Below are 16,857 nucleotides of genomic sequence, written 5' to 3'. Positions count from 1 at the left end.
CGCCCCCGAGCCCGCAGCGCGGGGCCCCGGCGCGGCTGGAGCGGGGCTGGGAAGGGCCCTGCCCGCCGGGAGGGGACCAGCGGGGCGCAGGCGTGGGGGGAGCGCCGGGCGGGGGTACCGGGAGGCGGCAGCCGCAGCGGTGGGCAGGGGCTGCGCCAGGCCCCGCGCGGTTGGTCGGCGTCCCCGGGCACCACGGAGCCGCTGCGCCGGCTCCGAGCCCGTCCCCGCGGCTCTCGCGTGCGCCCAGGCTCCCGTGGTGCTGGGGCGGTGCCGGGGCCGTGCGGCGGCTCCGGGAGCTGCCGGGCCCGTGGTGGGGCCGTGGCCCGGCCGGGCGCTGTCAGCGAGCAGGGTCCTTCGCGTCCGCATCCACCGGTGGATTTGCGCGAGGGACCGTGTGCTGTGCTGGGCTGCCCCTGGGCCTGTTCCACGTGCACGTGCCATCCACCAGACAGATCACACCCGTACGTGGAGCAGGGTCTGGCTGTACGGCTCCCCGGTAATGTAATTTAAATGTAAATACGGCTTCCCTCGAACAAAGTGTAGCAGCGGTGCGGGGAGTTCACCTCGATCTAATGCCAGCAGCCACCAGAACAGCTGCTTTCGGATGACTGAACTAATCTCGTCAGATCCCTAGCATAGACTGACTCATACGAAAGTTTCCTCCCATCCTTCCTGCCTTGCACCACATCGCCCCTGGGGCATTGCCGGCCTTACCCCGGGGCAATGAGGTGCAAGGCTCATGCAGCCCTGCGGCGATGGTGGGTGACATCCACTGCGGCTGCTGCGTGTAAAATGGCCCCCCAGGGCCCCGAGAAGGAACGAGCTGCTCCTGCCCCCTGTGAGCAGTGTGCCTGCCCAGACGGGCTCTGTGGCACTACACACGGCGACACCTGGAGCTGCGGGTGGGCTTGTGGTAGCCCCGGCTTTGGCACCGCTTGGTCTGGGAGCGGGCCTGGCTGGGGCTGAGGCAGCAGCCGTGCACGGCGAGCAGAGGCTTGATCCCAGCTCTGCAGGCGAGCTGTGCCCGCTCGGCCACGCGGGCAGCTGGTGACCGGAGTGTCTCTGCAGCACTGCTGCCACGCGCCTGCAAGGCTGCCCCATGTGCAGGTGCTGCTGACCCTGCTGTGTGCCGGCCTTCAGCAGGGACACTTCAGGTCTGTAGCTTCACTTTGATGCTAAAAAAGGATTGGGATTCATTGCATTGTCATTCGTTTCCTTCTCACAAGATAATTCTCTGCAAACCCGCCTCCGTCCCTGACTCCAGCTGGGCCTGGCTGCAGCACCCAGTGCTTCCCCACAGCAATGCCCCGCGCTGGGCCACCCCCTCCCCAGGCCACGCTCCCGCAGGCCTGGCTCCTGCCCCTCCGTGGGGCTGCCTGGGGCCAGCACGGGTGAGCAGGGGCCCTTGGCCGCAGGTGGCAGCTGCGTGGCATGGGCTGGCTGTCCCCTGCGAGCCTGGCAGCACCCACCTTGCTGGCTCCCCCAGGCACTGGCAGGAGCTGGCCCGGGGCTCGTTCCCTGCTGCTGGGAGGGCAGCGAAAGGAGCTGAGGGAGACTTCAGCATGGGGCACCCCAGGCAGGGCAGCACAGCAGCCCCCGAGGAAAGGCTACCCCTGAAACCACCCACGAGCCCTGTCAATGACACTAGGGCGCCTTCACTCATTCTGAGCCTGACAAATGATGCATCCTCCTCAGAAAGAGCTGCCTTTTCCCAGCTGCCAGGGCAGGGAGAGCTTTCTGGATGAACAGCCAAGCATGGGCCATGCTGGATGCTGCCGAAACCCAGGAGGTGTCATGCAGCTGCGTGGCCAAGTGTTTGCCCTCGCTCAGCACCGGCTGTGCAGGGCTCTCCATTGTGCTGAAGTGACCTGAGTTGCCCTGGGCTGTGCATGGCCCCTGCCCACAATGGCACTTCCCAGGGCAGCTGGGCTGGTTTGTATTTTCCCCAGGAACACGTTTCTCTCTTTGTGGCACCCTTGTGGCTGCAGCTGGTGCTCAGAGCATCCAGCTTTCCAGCACACTGGCCGTGCTGCTGCGTGTCGTGGGGCCGGGGCAGGGCTGGTGTGTCCCCGGTGCTGCTGTGCACGGGGAGGCTCCCAAGTCACAGCCTCCTCGAATGGCACGCGAGGGCCTCGAGCTGGTGGCACGCACCCAGGGTGCGGGCTCGGTGGCATCCTCTTGCAGACCGCCCCAGCAGGGAGCAGCCCTTTGTGCCTGGCGGCAGGCAGCCTTCGGAAAGAAATGCTTTGAAGTGCCTCTCTGAGCCAGGTACTGCGTGCTGGCCAGCAGCTGAATGACCAGAGCTCAAGAAGGTCCTGGAGATCGAGCAACACTTTCTCGTTCAGTGATCAGGAGCTGCAACCCCATCAGCTCTTGGGCTTTAGACACTGAGCATCCATCAGGGAGTTTCCACTAGCTTTGTCCCAAGACCAAAGCGCCTCTTAACAAGTCAGTATTCAAAGTGCTTTAAAGTCTACTGCAGACTCGGATTTTACGTTAGAAGCATCATCAAGAAAATGTTGCATTAATAGACTAAAGGGAAGATGAAAGGCTTTGGTGAGCAGCAGGTGGGGCATTGCTCTCTGCCACCTGCTCCTCTCTTGTTTCACGAACAATGCAACAGAGCACAAGTCCAAGATCAAGCACAGCCTTTCTCACTGTGCAGAATGGGAATCGTGGTCAGCCTTTGCTACAGCTGCCCTGCTCGTGTCATAACAAACCTGTGAGCTCCCAGAGCGGGAGCACAGCTAACAGCTCAGTTTGGGACCCTTCACTAAAGGCAGTCTAGACACAACAGCTTCCAGAAAGAAGCTGCTTGTCATTCTAAAAATGCACTTTCATATTACCTTGAATTGACTTTAAACCCACAGATTTATGCTACCACAAATACGTTATAGCTATGTCCACGTCCTCTGCAGCACCATGGTAGGTGACAGGGCTGTCCCACCGTGGGACGGGGGTGTGCAGGGACCGGAGACAAAGGGATGAGGGAGCCAGGGCTGAGTGGGGCACAAGGAGAGGTCTGGAGAGCCAGGGAGTGGGGCCTCGGGGTGGGGATGGCTGAAGGAGCATGAGTGGGCTCACGGGGCCCCCTCGACTCGGGCCACAGCAGTGCTTGACCCAGCTGCTCCCTCCTCAGAGTCACTACGTGGCCTGCATGGCCGCCATCCTGAGCCAGATGGACAAGGACCACTACAGCTCCTACATCCAGGCGTTCCCCTCCCGGGCCGAGCTGATGGTGAGTGCTGCCCCACGCAGCGAGACCAGGGCCGTGGCGGGGGGCATGGGGCACTCTCCACTCTGACTCTCAAAAGGGACATCCCGCCGGTCCCACCACCCTGCCCGCAGCAGGGCACCTGGCACTGGTGTCACCGCCCCGGCCACCAGCACTGCTCGCATCCCCACTGCTGGGTGGCCGTTCGCTCCTGGCCCTGGCGCTCAGCGCAGCATCATGGCTGAGCCCCAGCCCCTGACATCTCCTCTCTTCGGCAGGACTTCCTCATGGAGACTTTCATCCTCTTCAAGGACCTGATCGGCAAGACGGTGTACCCCTCTGACTGGATGGTGATGAACATGGTGCAGAACCGGTGAGGACCCCTGGGCTGGGAGGGACCCCAGTGCTGGGGCTGGGTGTGACAAGTGGGGCACCTTGCTGGGGCACGCAGACACTGCCTGAGGCTGCCTTGGCCCCCCACGTCTGTCTCGAGCAGCCCTGGGGCAGTGCCTGGGCTGGCTCAGGGCAGCTCTGGGTGCTCGCTGCTGGGACAGCCCGGACCCTGGGAGCCCACGGAGGAGCTGCTCTCTCCATCCCCACAGGCGTGCTGTGGGGCCCAGGGGGAGGGGGGGAGCTGCTGCAGACACCCCATCCCTCCTTCCCTGGGTGTCTGCACACGGCAGCTGTGCTGGGGTTGCAAGTCGGGATGCCAGGGATGTGTCTGTTAGCACCTCCGGGCGGGTGCACCCGTGCAGCACCTGGCTGCACCACGGCAGGCAGAAGGGGTGCGCCGCCATGGGGACGTGGGCAGGAGCACGCTGCAAGCCCCAGCCCCTGGGGGAAGCTGGCGGTGCCCCAGGCTGCCCCCACTTGCCCCTGTTTCTTGCCTCCCGTGGCCGGGGGCCACCAGCCCTGCTCCCTGCCGCTGGTGGGCAGGGGGTCCGGCAGCGCGGCCACCCCCCGCTCAGCACCCATGCTGTGGGTGCTCCTGCAGGGAGTTCCTGCGCGCCATCAACCAGTTTGCCACGACGTTGACGGAGATGTTCCTGAGCAGCAGCAGCTTCGAGCTGCAGGTAAGGGGGCACCGCCCCCCCCCCCCCGACGGTGGCTGCAGGGGACATGCCCAGCCTGCGGGGCTGCTGCATCCAGCCCCAGCTCTCCCTGTGCCACCTCAGCTGGCACTTGTCCCCATTTTCACTGCAGCTTTGGAACAACTATTTCCACCTGGCCGTGGCTTTCCTCACCCAGGACTCCTTGCAGCTGGAGAACTTCTCCCAGGCCAAGCGCACCAGCATCCTGGCCAAGTGAGTCGCTCCTGCCTCCGCCTGCCCGAGCTCTGCCGCTCGGTTCGAGGCTCCAGCCCCAGCCTGCTGCTGTGCTGTGCTGTGCAGGCAGAGACCTGGGGATGAGCCGCTCAGGCTGTGCTTGGCCTCCTGGCCTGGAAGCTGACATGCCATGGGCCGTGCCCAGCTGCGGAGTGATGCTAACCACCACCCATCCTGGCAGGTACGGGGACATGAGAGCCAAGATTGGAGCTGCCATTCGGGACATGTGGTACAACCTAGGTGAGCTGTGGTGTTGCCAGCAATGAGGAGGCCTGGAGAGTCTCTGCAGGCTGCCGTTGATCGCCACTGTCCCCAGAAACGGGTGCCGGGGAGTGGAATATTACAAGTGTGGGGCATGGGAGGCTGCAGGCGTGCGCCCCGTGGGATGCTGCGGGATGTGCCAGCCCGTGGTCCTGAGGTCACTCTCCCAGCCAGCAGCGTCCCCGCGCCGGGGCTGGCGTCTGCCCGTGGCTCTGTGCCGCAGGGCACGGGGCAGCCAGAGCGCAGCGTCAGGCACGGCTGGGGGAAGGGGCTGCTGAGGCTGTGTTGGGATGATGTCTCCTCCTGCGTGTGGAACCACGGAGCAGTGCCTGGTGCCCACAGGCTCCTGTGTGGGTTGTTTGCCTGTGCAGTGCCTCTGGGACACCAGCACAGCCCGAGCTGATGGTCCCATAGCCAAGTGTTGGTCGTGCTGTCCTGGCCGCCCAGCGCGACCTCCCTGCTACTGCGGCTGCCCAGGAGAGCTGCCTGGCTCTGCTGCAGCCACCTGCACTGGGCGTGCAGACCTCTCCTACTGCCGCCCCCCCGCCTCTTCCACACACAGCTGCCTGTTCCTGGGCACAGGCTGCAAGTGCCTAGGCAGGCCAGCCTTCCATGCCCTCCCCAGGCCATCGCAAGATCGAGTTCATCCCGGGCATGGTCGGCCCCATCCTGGAGATGACGCTTGTGCCGGAGCTGGAGCTGCGCAAGTCCACTATCCCCATCTTCTTCGACATGATGCTCTGCGAGTACCAGCTGACCGCGAGCTTCAGCCGGGTGAGTGCCCAGGGCCAGGCTGGGCTGGGGAGGCCAACGCGGCTGGATCCTGCCTCTGGCCCGGGCTGACCATCCCTGTGGCGTGGGTGGGGGCTCCTGGGACGTGCAGCTGCAGCAGGGAGGGGATGGGGACAGGGCCTCCCACCTCAGGGTGGTGCTGAGCATTTCCCAGCGACCAGCAGGGACAGGCCAGGTTGTCTGCACTCAGCGGGTCCCAGCACTGGCTGGAAACAAGCACGGTAGGAGGGGAGAGGTCTGTATAAACCTCCCGTATTGCCACACTCTTCCTGAGCTGCTGTGAGTTTTCTATGTGCAAAAGGTTTTTCCAGTTTGTGATCGGGTGGCATCGGTCTTTTCTGAGCTGGAAGCCTATCTGCCTGTGGGACGTCCTGTGGAAGAAGGGCTGGGACCCCCCAGAGCCATGCTCTCCCATGTCCCATGCCATGTACGTGCAGGCTTCAGCGTCCACCTGGAGCAGCTGCAGCACAAACCCAAAGGCTGAGCTTCAGCTGGGGGGTGGGGGACCCAGGCAGGCAGAGCCCTGTCCCCCCAGCAGGGCAGGCAGCGGCTTTAGGGGGCACGGGGCACTGTCCAGAGATCCCCAGGACACTGTCCCCTCCCACAGCGCCGGGATGCCCCAGGCTGCAGGAGCAGCCCAGGCTGCTGGGAGGTGGCAATGAGGAAGGAGCAGGACCTGGGGAGCAACTGGGGGCCAGTGGGAGCTGGGGAGTGGGACTGGGCTGGGCAGCCCCGGGAGAGCCACCTGCAGCAGCTGAGCCCAGGGCTGCTTGCGTGGCCCGAGCTGGCTCCAGCCCCGCAGCCACCCTCTCCCGGCGCCTGCTGCCTTGTGCCCCGCAGAGCTACGGTCGTGGCAGCCTGGGGCTGAGCTCAGCACATCCTCGGTTCCTCGGACGCGCTCACGTCTGTATCTTTGCAGTTTGAGGATGAGATCCTGCGCAAGCTGGACAGCGAGGTGGAGGGTGGCCGGGGAGATGAGCAGTACAAGCAGCTTTTTGAGAGCATGTGAGTGTGCAGCACCACCACCATGCCCCTCCCTCTGCGAACGACCCTTTGCTATGCTCTGTGCCCCTGCGCCAGCTGACTCTTGTCCATCCCACTCCTCCGTGCTGTGCCGTGACCCAGAGCGCACCTCCCGGGGCGCTGGATCTGAGAGGGAAGAGGCTGTGCCCAGGGAGCAACGTGTGCCCTCGTGCACCACAGCAGCTCCAGCCAGCCCCCTGGGCCCCCGCCCTGCCCTGGTGCCCTGCTCCTGCCCCACGCACCCATCTCAGCCCGGTGTGCGGGGCAGTTGGGGCAGTCGGGTCTCCCCCCCCCGTCCCTGGTGTGCCTGCTGGGGGCAGCACGGCTGCTGGCTGGCTGCTGACCCGGCGGTGCTTTTTTGTCCCTTGCTGGGGGGGCCTGGCACCCGCACCTCGGGTGCAGCTAAGCTGGGGCATTGCAGAGCCGAGCACGCAGCCAGACCCATCGCCTCCTCTGCTCCCCAGCCTGCTCAGCTGCTGCCGGGGTCACCCTGAGCTGGCCAAGCCCGGGGAGAACTTTGTGGCGTTGGTGACGGGGCTCCTGGAGCGGCTCCTCGACTACCGGGCGGTTATGAACGATGAGAACAAAACCTACAGCATGAGCTGCACCGTCAACCTCCTGGTGGGTGCCTGCCCCGTGCCCCCAGCTCCCGGGGCCGGCTGTGCTCAGCCCCACGTCCCCCTGAACATCCGTGGGGTCTGCAGCAGCCCCAGCGCAGCAGAGCTGGGGTGTACAGGGTGCCAGGCTGGTGCCCCTGGCTGGGCAGCACCATGCAGCCCTGCACTGCCAAGGGTAGCCCAGTGTCTGCTGTGCTGGGTCCTGGTGGCAGCGTGACCCGGAGCTGGGGAGCATGGGGGCTGCGCTGGGAGCCCCCTGGGGCTGCTCTAACGCCTGCTCTTCCCCAGAACTTCTACAAGGAGATCGACCGCCAGGCCATGTACATCAGGTGAGCGCTGCCCCAGGGAGACCCCCAGCACCGGCCAGTGCTCCAGTGGAGCTGGCCAGCACAGGAAGGCGCCCAGCATCGGCCGGGGGGTCCCCAGCCTTGAGCTGCCCCCACCCCTCCTGCCCCGGCCCCTACATGGGGGGAGGAAGGTGGAGCAGCCGGAGGGCAGGGTGCCGGGGGCTGTCCCCCCTGCCTGGCATCGTGCCCGGCACGTGGCGCCCTGCTCCCAGGTACCTGTACAAGCTGAAGGACCTGCACATCAGCTACGAGAACTACACAGAGGGAGCCTACACGCTGCTGCTGCACGCGCGGCTCCTCAAGGTGCGGCACGGTGGGCGGGGGCCAGGGGCCGCCACGCGCCTCGGGGTCCCCAGGGCTCTGCGTGACAGGCTCCCGCTGCCCGGCACAGTGGTCGGATGAGGCGAACACGGCGCCCATGCAGGGCTTGCACAGCCCCAGCCTGCACACCCAGCGCCAGCTGAAGGAGGCTCTCTACAACCAGATCATCAACTACTTCGACCAGGGCAAGGTGAGCACAGCGCGGGGCAGCTGCAGCCCCTGGGCCACCCCAGCTCCCCGCCATCGCCGCCCTGCTCCGAGCCCCCCCGTGGGCAGGGTCTCCCTGTGCTATTGCCGGGATGGGGCTGGAGCTGCCCTGCGCCAGGCAGGAGGCAGTGAGCTCGGGCCGGACGGCTCCTCCCTGCAGCCCCCCCAGCTCTCCATTCCACCATCCTGTACGAGCCTCAGCCCTGGCCCTGGGGAGATGTGGGGAGTTTTGGCACCCCACAGGGGGCTGGCCTGGCAGGGGGCACCGTGGCTGACGATGGCAGGAGATGAGCCCTGCTGCAGCACGCCGGGGACCCGTCCCGCTCCTCCTGCAGGAGCAGAGCTGCAGTTACCCTGCAGAAGGGGCTGGGTGCTCTGGAAGCACCCAGTCCCCTTCCCACCCCAGTTTACCCCACACCCTGGCCCCTCTGCTGCAGATGTGGGAGGAGGCCATCCACATCTGCAAGGAGCTGGCGGAGCAGTACGAGAGCGAAATCTTTGACTACGAGATGCTGAGTGAGATCCTGGTGAGTGCCTGGCTGGGCTGGGCTGGGCGATGGACCGGGCCGGGGTCTGGGCTGGGGTCACTGTGCCAGCGGGCCACGAGCCGTGGGGCAGGGCAGGGCGGGCTGCGGGGCTCCTGCACCCCCCCAGTGCCATCTCCCCTTGCAGCAGCGGGAAGCCAAGTTCTACGAGAAGATCCTGAAGGTGCTGCGGCCCAGCCCAGACTACTTTGCTGTGGGCTACTATGGGCAAGGCTTCCCCACCTTCCTCCGGGTAAGTCTCCTGGCTGCTGCGCTCAGCCTGGGCTGCTCTGCAGCGACGTACTGCGCCCTGCCCACGGCCAGCTCTGCCCAGCAGCTATGGCCCTTTCAGGGCATTGTCCCTGCGAGCAGAGCCCCAGAGCTGTCCCTGCTCCTCACCAGGATGGCAGCAACAAACTGGTCCCTGTGGCCTGGCCCTGGTGGGGAGATCAGGCTGCCCAGGGAGGTTGTGGAGTCTCCTTCTCTGGAGATATTCAAGGCCCATCTGGACGCCTACCTGGGCAGCCTGCTCTAGGGAACTGCTTTGGCAGGGGGGATGGACCCGATGGTCTCTTGAGGTCCCTTCCAACCCCTACAATTCTGTGATTCTGTGATCTAGTGGAGGTCTGGCAGCACACGGGGATGGGGATGGGGATGAGGACAGAGACATGGTCCTGAGGGATGAGGCTAGCGGGAGCTCCGTGGAGCTCACCCCAGCTTGCTTTGGGGAGCAGCATTTGCAAAAGAAACACATGGCATGAAAAGCTGCAGTTCTCAATAGCACATGACAGAGAGGGCCCTGGACAGCGTCCTTGGCACGCAGGGATGCAGTACCTCTGCTGGCCCATCTCTGCCCAGAGCGCTGGTACTGGCGCTCCACCTGTAGCAGCTGTACCTGCACTATCTCATGGCTGCAGCGCGCAGGGAAGTTGTGTCTGCACCACGTTGTCTGGGGCACTTAGACAGATTTGTGCTGTATCCTGTCTGTGCTGCAGAGATATGTCTGTGCTACCTGTGAATGCATTCAGGTACCTCCCGGAGCATCCCCACCGCCCCTCTCCACATCCCTGCCAGCAGCACAGGTTTAGGGAGAATGGGAGGCCTTTGGGCAGCTGTCTGCTGAGTGCCCTTCCCTTTCCCTGTGCTGGCAAACAGGCATCCAGTGTCCACCAGTGGGAGCAAGGCTCATCTACTTGGACAAAAGCAGCGTTTCAGCCCCATTCACTCCTTTTACTTTTCTTACATTTTTTTAGTCTGCTCGGGCATCGGTTTGCATGCTTGGTGCGCTTCTTCCATCTGAAGTGTTGGTACTTATTTTGCTACTCTGCTGTTCCAGCCACAGCAAGAGCTGCATCATTTTTCCCAAGGTCAAACCCATTTTCAAGGTCTTGCTGCCTCCTGGGTGGGTTTCTGTATCCACTGACTGCAGACCTGGTCACTGTGCACCTGAGCAAAGAGCTTCTCTCCAGAGCCCCAGCTGCCAGAGCCAGCTACCCTTTAATTCTGTTTTCCTCCAGCTGTTGGGTTAGGGGATTTTTTTTTTCCAAGAAGGGGTTTCGCACTCGGTCGGAGGCTCAGCCTTGCTGGTGCATGCACCCGGCTGTGCACATCGGCGCTCACTGCAGCCCGAGCACAGGGAGGCCCCCGGCCCCGCTCACAGCGTGCTGGGACCGACTGCCCTTCCTCCCACAGAACAAGGTCTTCATTTACCGAGGCAAGGAGTATGAGCGCCGGGAGGACTTTGAGATGCGGCTGCTGAGCCCCTTCCCCAATGCCGAGAAGCTGAAGACCACATCTCCGCCCGGCCCCGACATCACTGGCTCCCCGGGGCAGTGTATCCTGGCAGCGCGGGGATGGGCAGGGCGGGTGGTTCCCTGGGCCTTCATCCCCACGCGGGTCCCACAGCACCCCCTGCACACCCCCACGCCCCCTCTCCCCTGCAGCCCCAGCCCCTCAGCTGCGCGGTGCTTGCCTGTGGCTCCTTCACTCCCGCAGACATCCAGTGCTTCACCGTGCAGCCGGTGGAGGAAGCCAAGGTCCGGTTCAAGGACCGGAGCATCCCGGAGCAGATCACCAAGTGAGTCCCCCGGCAGGGAGGGGTGCACCACCTGGTGTGGGACACCACGGGGATGTCTTCCCCTCCACACCTCTCCGTGCTCTGCCCCTTCCCTCCTCTGCAGCTTCTACAAAGCCAACCACGTCCAGAAGTTCAGCTACTCACGGCCCTTCAAGAAAGGCCCAAAGGATCCAGACAACGAATTTGCAGTGAGTGCTTCCAGGGGCTGCCGGGACCCCAGGACGGGGGGAAAGACAGAGCTGCAGGGGCCCTATGAAGAGCCAGGTCTCAAGGGGATGCAGAGAGACGGGGGGCTCTGGTCCTGGGATAGAGAAGGCAGCAGCCCCGTGTGGGAGCCCCCCACCCCGTGGGGCCGCTGGGGGCATCCTGGGGTGACGGGGAGCGGGGCAGCGCAGTGACTGCTGCCCTGCCTGCAGACCATGTGGATTGAGCGGACGACCTTCGTGACAGCCTACCCCCTGCCTGGCATCCTGCGCTGGTTCGTGGTGACCACCACTACCACGGTGAGGAGGGGGCTGCAAGGGGAGCGGGGCCATCCCCAGGCGCCCCTTTCCTGGGCTGCCCCCCTGCCCAGCCAGCAGCTCTGCACGTGGCTTGTACCCCTCGGTCAGAGTGGGGGGGGGGGGGGGCAAAGCCCGGGGGGTTTGGGTGCTGCAGCAGTGAAGGCAGGTGACACACAAGTCTGGGCTGTGGCACAGCTCTGCTGCAGAGCCCCGGTATGACAGCACAAGTGCTGCCACGTCATGTCCCTGGGGTGCTCCTGCTGTTGTACAGCTGCCCCCACAGTGCCAATGACGTTTACCCGGGTTTCCATAAGCTGAGTGGTTTCCATCCACTGAGCTGCCCCTGCCACGCCGCCACCTGGGCTGCAGCCTCTCGCCTGAAGCGAGAACCGTGCAGGCAGCCCGGAGCCAGGGACCCACACAGCGCGTCCCCGCAGGCCACCAGCTCAGTGCCAGAGGCTCGAGGGGCTTCTTCGGGCCCCCAGGGCGAGATGTGCAGCCCCGGGGCTGGGGAGGGCAGGGCTGCGGGTCAAGCAGCTGCTGACCCTCCCTCCCTGGGCACAGAACATCATCTCCCCGCTGGAGAACGCCATCGAGACCATGATGAAAACAAACGAGAAAATTCTGAGCGAGATCAACCGGCACCAGAGCGACCCCAGCCTGCCGGTCAACCCACTTTCCATGCTGCTCAACGGCATCGTGGACCCTGCCGTCATGGGCGGCTTCGCCAAGTATGAGACGGTGAGGACGTGCGAGTGCTGCACCGGGGCTGGTGCTCTCGGTGCAGGGGACAGAGCACAGGGCGCCAGCACCACTCTGCGCCCGCTGCGCCCGTGCCAGCCACCAGCGGGACTGAGCGGGGCTCGCTGCAGGCCTTCTTCCAAGAGTCATACCTGAAGGAGCACCCCGAGGACCAGGGGAACATCGACAAGCTGAAGGACCTGATCGCCTGGCAGGTAGCGCCTGTGGCACCCCTCCAGCAGCCCTGGCCCAGGGAGCCCCACGACCCCAGCCAGACCTGTGCCGCCTTCCCCTGCAGACCCCGCTGTTGGCAGAGGGGATCCGGATCCACAGGCGGAAGGTGACGGAGGACTTGCGGCCCTTCCACGAGCGCATGGAGCAGTGCTTTGTGCAGCTGCGGGCCAAGGTGGAGAGCCAGTACGGCGTGCGGGAGATGGTGAGTGCCAGGGCAGCGTGTGGCACCCCCAGGGGGTTGCTGCAGAAGATGCCCCGTGTCTTGGGGCAGTGGATTGGGCCCGATAGGGCCACAGCTGCAGCAGCAGCAGGGCTGGGGGCAGCGTGCGTGCAGGAGCACAGGGTCTCTGCCTGCCCTGGGAGCAGGGACAACTGCCACTGGGTAGCACTGCAACCAGGAGGGGCGAGAAGGGCACTTCTGGCCTTGGCTGAGCACGAGGGGAGGCAGCAGAGGAGAGGCTCTGTGCCTCACCCCTCCTGGCTCTCGGTCCCCCTGCGCTCTCAGATCTCCTTCGAGGATCGGCGAAGTGGGCGACCCCGGTCCGCAGCCTGGGGACCGGACTGGGACCGGCTGAGCCATGCTGGAGACAGGCGAGTGCGGTGTTGGGGAGGCACGCTGGCGGCCCTGCCTTACCCCCCTGCCATCCCCACGCCCCTGAGCAGTGCTTTGCTCCCACTCCCCGGGGCCCCACACGCTTCTCTCCCTCCCGCCCAGCACAATGCCCACCCAGCTTCCCTCCCTGGTGCTTTATGCCGAGCCACATCTTGGGGCCCATCCTGCCACGCCACCACGATAGCCCCATCCCTTCGGGTGGACACAGAGCAGACACACCACATGCAGCCCCCCCGGCTCACCTGGACACCGCTGTCCCTGAGCCATCCATGCCCCTCCTTCTGGGTCCTGCCACAAGCACCCGCTGCTGAGCTCTGCCAGGGTCGGTGCTGGTGCCTGGCTCAGAGTGGCCGCGCCTGGTTGTGGCCTGGCTGGTGCACGGCACAGCCCCGCTCCCTTTCCCCTGCACCGGCCCCTCACCAGCCCCAGTCTCTCTGCAGCACGGAGGCACCCCCGACCCCAAAGCCTGCCCCACGCACTGCCGAGAGCGAGGACCGCAGGAGTGAGCGCAAGGAGAACCGCTCCAGCACCTTCTTTGGGTACCGGCGGCAGGAGACGCGCCTGTCTGTCCCGGAGCTGCCAGAGCCCAAGGTGATGGTGCCCAGCACAGCCCTGGAGCCTTCCTGCTTGCTCCAGGCTGGTGGAGGGGAGCAGGGGCAGAGCTGGAGGCACGCAGGGCTCAAAGCCCTGCAGACAGGGTGCTGGAGAGCATCGTGCCCTGCCAGAGGCTCCTGCGCTCCTGGGCCGTGGTCCTGACCCCAGGCACTGAGCCCTCTCTCTGTGCCCCAGGATGACAAACGGAGACTGTCCCGCAACATGAGCGAGAGCAGCCTGGGCAGCTGCGATGGGAAACAGCCCCCGCCGAGCCGCGAGCCCAGCACCGCAGGTACCCCCAGCTCTGGAGCCTTCCCGCCCCTAGCAGCCTCAGCACAGCTGGGGGGCACCTCCCCAGCACCACAGCCCTGGTGGCGTCCGGCCCGTGCCCCCGAGAGCAGGGCTGCAGCCCCTCAGCACTGGGCCCTCGCTCCCGAGGGTGGCCACGGGCAGCCCAGGGCCCCCAGAGCAGGCCCGGGCCCCTCCGGTGCCGTGCCGGGCGCGCTGCCCAGCCTGCCTTCCTCCACAGCGCTGTCCCCGTCTCCCACGGGCTTCGGCGGCCGCGTGAAGAGCGCCAGCAAGGCCCCGCCACTGCCCCGCAGGATCAGCCCCACCGTGTACGAGGCCTTCCTGGAGCAGAGCGATGCTGCCAGCGGGGGGAAGGTACCGCCCGGCCCCGCCCCGGCCCCTGCGCAGCCCCTGCCCCCTTTAACCATCCCCTCTGCTCGCAGGCGTTGCCATCGCCGACAGCGGATGGAAGCAGGGGGCTGAAGTCACCCCCGCCGCCGCCACCGAAGTCCAAGCGGCTGTCACAGCTCTGAGCCATCCCTGCCCGTGGGGGCCGGAGCAGGGGGCCCTGCCCCCGACAGCCACCCCCCTGCCTCTCCCACAGCGCTTGCACCAGAAGCACCCCGTGCGGCTCCTGGATGCCCCGTGCACCCCGAGGTGCTGCTGCCCTCGGGCTGTGCCCCCAGCTGGGACCCCCCGACCACTGCTCTGCTTCAGACGTGGCCCAGCCCCGCTGCCCCTCTCACCCCCCACGCAGCCCCCCCAGCGCTGTGCCCGCAGGCCACCAAGAGGACCTGCCATCCCACCACCGTGACCATCCTGGCACAGGGCAAGCCAGAAAGCTCCCTGCCAGGCTGAGCTGAGCCCCCCACACCCTCCCTCGGCTGCTCCCCCATCCCGCAGCACTGGGACGAACGCTTCTGGCCCTGGCTGTGCTTGTGCAGGAGCCAGCCAGGTCCGTGAGCACAGCCTGGGCAGCGCCGTACCTCGTGCAGTGCCATCCCTCCTGCTGGTATCCAGCCTCACCACCCCACCTGTGCTGAGCTGGCACCGCTGCGGCCAGCGGCATGGCCCCCGCCTCCCTGCTGCAAGCAGGCTGCAGCCATGAGCTGACTAATAAAGGGCCCACTTGTCAGCCAGGTGCCCTGCAGTGTTCATCAAAACCCAGCGCCCGCCGCAGCACTCGTCCCTGCCCCACGGGGCCCCCTCCACGTCCAGCCACTGCCCCAGCACCGCGTCGTGCTCCAGAGCAGGGCCTCGCGGCGAGGAGAGCCCAAGGCAGCCCCAGGCGCTGGGGCTCCCGTTCTCAGCGGCCAGGCTGTGCCAGGTCTCACACAGGGACAACCAGCTCGCCGCTCTGCCTGCGGAGCTGCACCAGGCTTTTTATTTCCCCCTGGCGTTGCAGGCTCAGGAGCCACATTTACAGTCTTCTGTATCAAACAGCAGGAACCCAGACCCACACCCAGGGGACAGGGAGGGCCGGGGCTGCCTGCAGCAGGAAGCTGCCGTCGCCGGGTTCCTGGCTACGAAGGAGGGCACGGACCGGCTCCCCAGGCTGGGGTAAAGAAGGAACACGGAGAGACGGCGCCTCGTGCCACCAACACGACGTCTGCGAGCAGAGCGGCTGCACCGCTGCCTGGGCTCCCTCCGTGCTGAGCGGAGCGGCAGAGCCGCCTGTCCCTCGCCGATCTCAGCTCCTCACAGCGGGTTTGCTGAGGAGGCTGCCAGCCGCTTCCCAATGTAGATCCTGATGGGAGACAGAGACCGTAAGGAACCTGCCTGGGGAGGGCCTGGCTGCGAGGTGTGAAGGCAGCAGCCACAAAGATGACTGCGGCTGCTGGGAAAAGCGGTGTGAGAGCTCCCAGGAATGAGCAGAAGAGTTCCTCCCCTCCCCAGGGCGACAGCCTCCTGCCAGGGCAGCCAGAGGCCCCCGCACAGCGCCGGGGAGCGCAGACGCGCACAGCAAAGCAGGGCTGCGCCCCGCTGGCACCCAGGGGTCGGTTCCGGCCCTGGCAGAGACTCACCCCAGCCCCAGCGTCAGCACGTGGCTGAGCAGCAGCGAGGGGATGAAGAGCAGCAGCAGCTCCGAGCTGAAAAGCCTCTTCTTCCTGCCCACCGCCCCTCCCGGCAGGCTCCACAGCACCGGCGGCGGGGCGCACGCGAAGGCGAAGTCCCTGGGAAGAGCGCGCCGTCAGGGGCCGCGGAGGGAGGGGGCAGGCGCAGCGGGAGGGCGGCGGGGCACAGCCGGGCCTTACTTGGCGGGCAGGCGCTCAGGGCAGCGGGCACAGCCCCGGGCGAGGGCTGCAGGCGGGCGTCGCCCCGTCCGCTCGGCGTCCTCCGGCGCGTCCCGCTGGGCGCAGGCGGCCGGCTCCCCCCCCGGCAGGGGCTGCGGGCGGCCCGGGGGGGCGCCGCCGCGGGGAGGGGGCCGCTCGCTCGCCTGCCCGGCTCCTTCCTCGCCGCGGGCCGGGGGGCTCGGCGCCGGCAGGGCCCTGCGGACGCAGCCCCGCCGGTCACCGGGCCCCCGCCGGCCCCGGCCCCGCCGCCCGCCCGGCACTCACCCGTCGGCGCCGTCGGGCTCCAGCTGCGCCTCCAGCAGCAGCCGCTCCACGTCGGCGTGGCAGGAGGAGGGCGCGGGGTCGGCGCCCCCCGGGCCGCTCCGCAGCTGCACCCAGGAGCCTGCGGGCAGCCGTCAGCGCCGCGCCGCACGGAGCCCCCCGGCCCGCCCCGCCGCCCCCCGGCCCGCTCCCGGGAGCCCCCCCGGCCCGGCCGCGCCCCCCGTTCCCCCCCGGTGCGCGGCGCCGCGTGCTGGGCTCGGCCCCCCCCGCCCCCCCGGGCCCCCCCCCCGGGCCGCCCCCCCGGGCCGCCCCCCGCGCACCGCCGCCTGCCATGGCCCCGCCGCTCGCCGCCGCGCTCAGCCCCCGCCGGCGCCGCGGCTCCGCCGGTCACGTGACGCCCGCAGCCCGCCCCCCCCATGTAAATAAAGCCGCCGGCACCGGGACCCCGCGCGTTAAAAGGGCGCCGGCTCCGCCCGCTGGGCCCGCGCTGAAGGCGGCCGCCGCCAGCCCCTCACCGGCCGCGGGCGGCGCCGCGCGCTCCGCATCGCCCCTTTAAGCGGCGCCTACGTGCGGCGGGCGGGCGGGCGGCTGCCGCGGCGCGTGCAGAGCTGCACGGAGCCC

General features: G+C 66.9%; 2 protein-coding genes across 2 annotated transcripts in view; one reads left to right on the top strand and one right to left on the bottom strand.

Moving 5' to 3' along the window:
* The window catches only part of LOC106043193 (dedicator of cytokinesis protein 2-like), a 69,392-nt gene extending 54,576 nt beyond the window's left edge, over window positions 1-14,816 (top strand). Inside the window, exons 29-53 of the mRNA XM_066996921.1 lie at window positions 3,140-3,238; window positions 3,493-3,587; window positions 4,209-4,287; window positions 4,418-4,518; window positions 4,721-4,779; window positions 5,426-5,574; window positions 6,512-6,597; window positions 7,080-7,236; window positions 7,521-7,561; window positions 7,792-7,882; window positions 7,971-8,090; window positions 8,545-8,634; window positions 8,780-8,884; window positions 10,324-10,465; window positions 10,627-10,708; window positions 10,812-10,896; window positions 11,125-11,211; window positions 11,776-11,952; window positions 12,084-12,167; window positions 12,251-12,388; window positions 12,692-12,777; window positions 13,240-13,390; window positions 13,589-13,685; window positions 13,923-14,056; window positions 14,125-14,816. Of these exons, the coding sequence (XP_066853022.1) occupies window positions 3,140-3,238; window positions 3,493-3,587; window positions 4,209-4,287; window positions 4,418-4,518; window positions 4,721-4,779; window positions 5,426-5,574; window positions 6,512-6,597; window positions 7,080-7,236; window positions 7,521-7,561; window positions 7,792-7,882; window positions 7,971-8,090; window positions 8,545-8,634; window positions 8,780-8,884; window positions 10,324-10,465; window positions 10,627-10,708; window positions 10,812-10,896; window positions 11,125-11,211; window positions 11,776-11,952; window positions 12,084-12,167; window positions 12,251-12,388; window positions 12,692-12,777; window positions 13,240-13,390; window positions 13,589-13,685; window positions 13,923-14,056; window positions 14,125-14,214 (2,625 nt within the window). The 3' untranslated portion in view covers window positions 14,215-14,816. The remainder of the gene's footprint in view (window positions 1-3,139; window positions 3,239-3,492; window positions 3,588-4,208; window positions 4,288-4,417; window positions 4,519-4,720; window positions 4,780-5,425; window positions 5,575-6,511; window positions 6,598-7,079; window positions 7,237-7,520; window positions 7,562-7,791; window positions 7,883-7,970; window positions 8,091-8,544; window positions 8,635-8,779; window positions 8,885-10,323; window positions 10,466-10,626; window positions 10,709-10,811; window positions 10,897-11,124; window positions 11,212-11,775; window positions 11,953-12,083; window positions 12,168-12,250; window positions 12,389-12,691; window positions 12,778-13,239; window positions 13,391-13,588; window positions 13,686-13,922; window positions 14,057-14,124) is intronic.
* Window positions 14,817-15,030: 214 nt separating this feature from the next.
* On the bottom strand, window positions 15,031-16,712 carry LOC125181314 (BCL2/adenovirus E1B 19 kDa protein-interacting protein 3-like). The gene is made up of 5 exons (XM_066996938.1): window positions 16,557-16,712; window positions 16,240-16,357; window positions 15,937-16,170; window positions 15,706-15,855; window positions 15,031-15,428 (listed from the first exon to the last, which is right to left on the bottom strand). The coding sequence occupies exons 1-5, from the start codon at window positions 16,567-16,569 to the stop codon at window positions 15,380-15,382; spliced, it is 564 nt and encodes a 187-aa protein (XP_066853039.1). The 5' UTR covers window positions 16,570-16,712; the 3' UTR covers window positions 15,031-15,379.
* Between the last annotated feature and the right edge of the window lie 145 nt (window positions 16,713-16,857).

This window comes from Anser cygnoides, chromosome 4 (assembly GCF_040182565.1).
Source record: "Anser cygnoides isolate HZ-2024a breed goose chromosome 4, Taihu_goose_T2T_genome, whole genome shotgun sequence".
NCBI classification, from domain to species: domain Eukaryota; kingdom Metazoa; phylum Chordata; class Aves; order Anseriformes; family Anatidae; genus Anser; species Anser cygnoides.
The sequence above is the reverse complement of the archived record's forward strand: the minus strand, read 5'-3'. Positions and strand labels throughout refer to the sequence as shown.

What these genes read in the sequence shown, in the direction of transcription:
- LOC125181314 (XM_066996938.1), bottom strand. An exon ending in GAGCCCGACGGCGCCGACGG is followed by an intron (nt 16,171 to 16,239) that starts GTGAGTGCCGGG and finishes CTGCGTCCGCAG; the next exon opens with GGCCCTGCCGGCGCCGAGCC. An exon ending in GTGCTGACGCTGGGGCTGGG is followed by an intron (nt 15,429 to 15,705) that starts GTGAGTCTCTGC and finishes GTCTCCCATCAG; the next exon opens with GATCTACATTGGGAAGCGGC.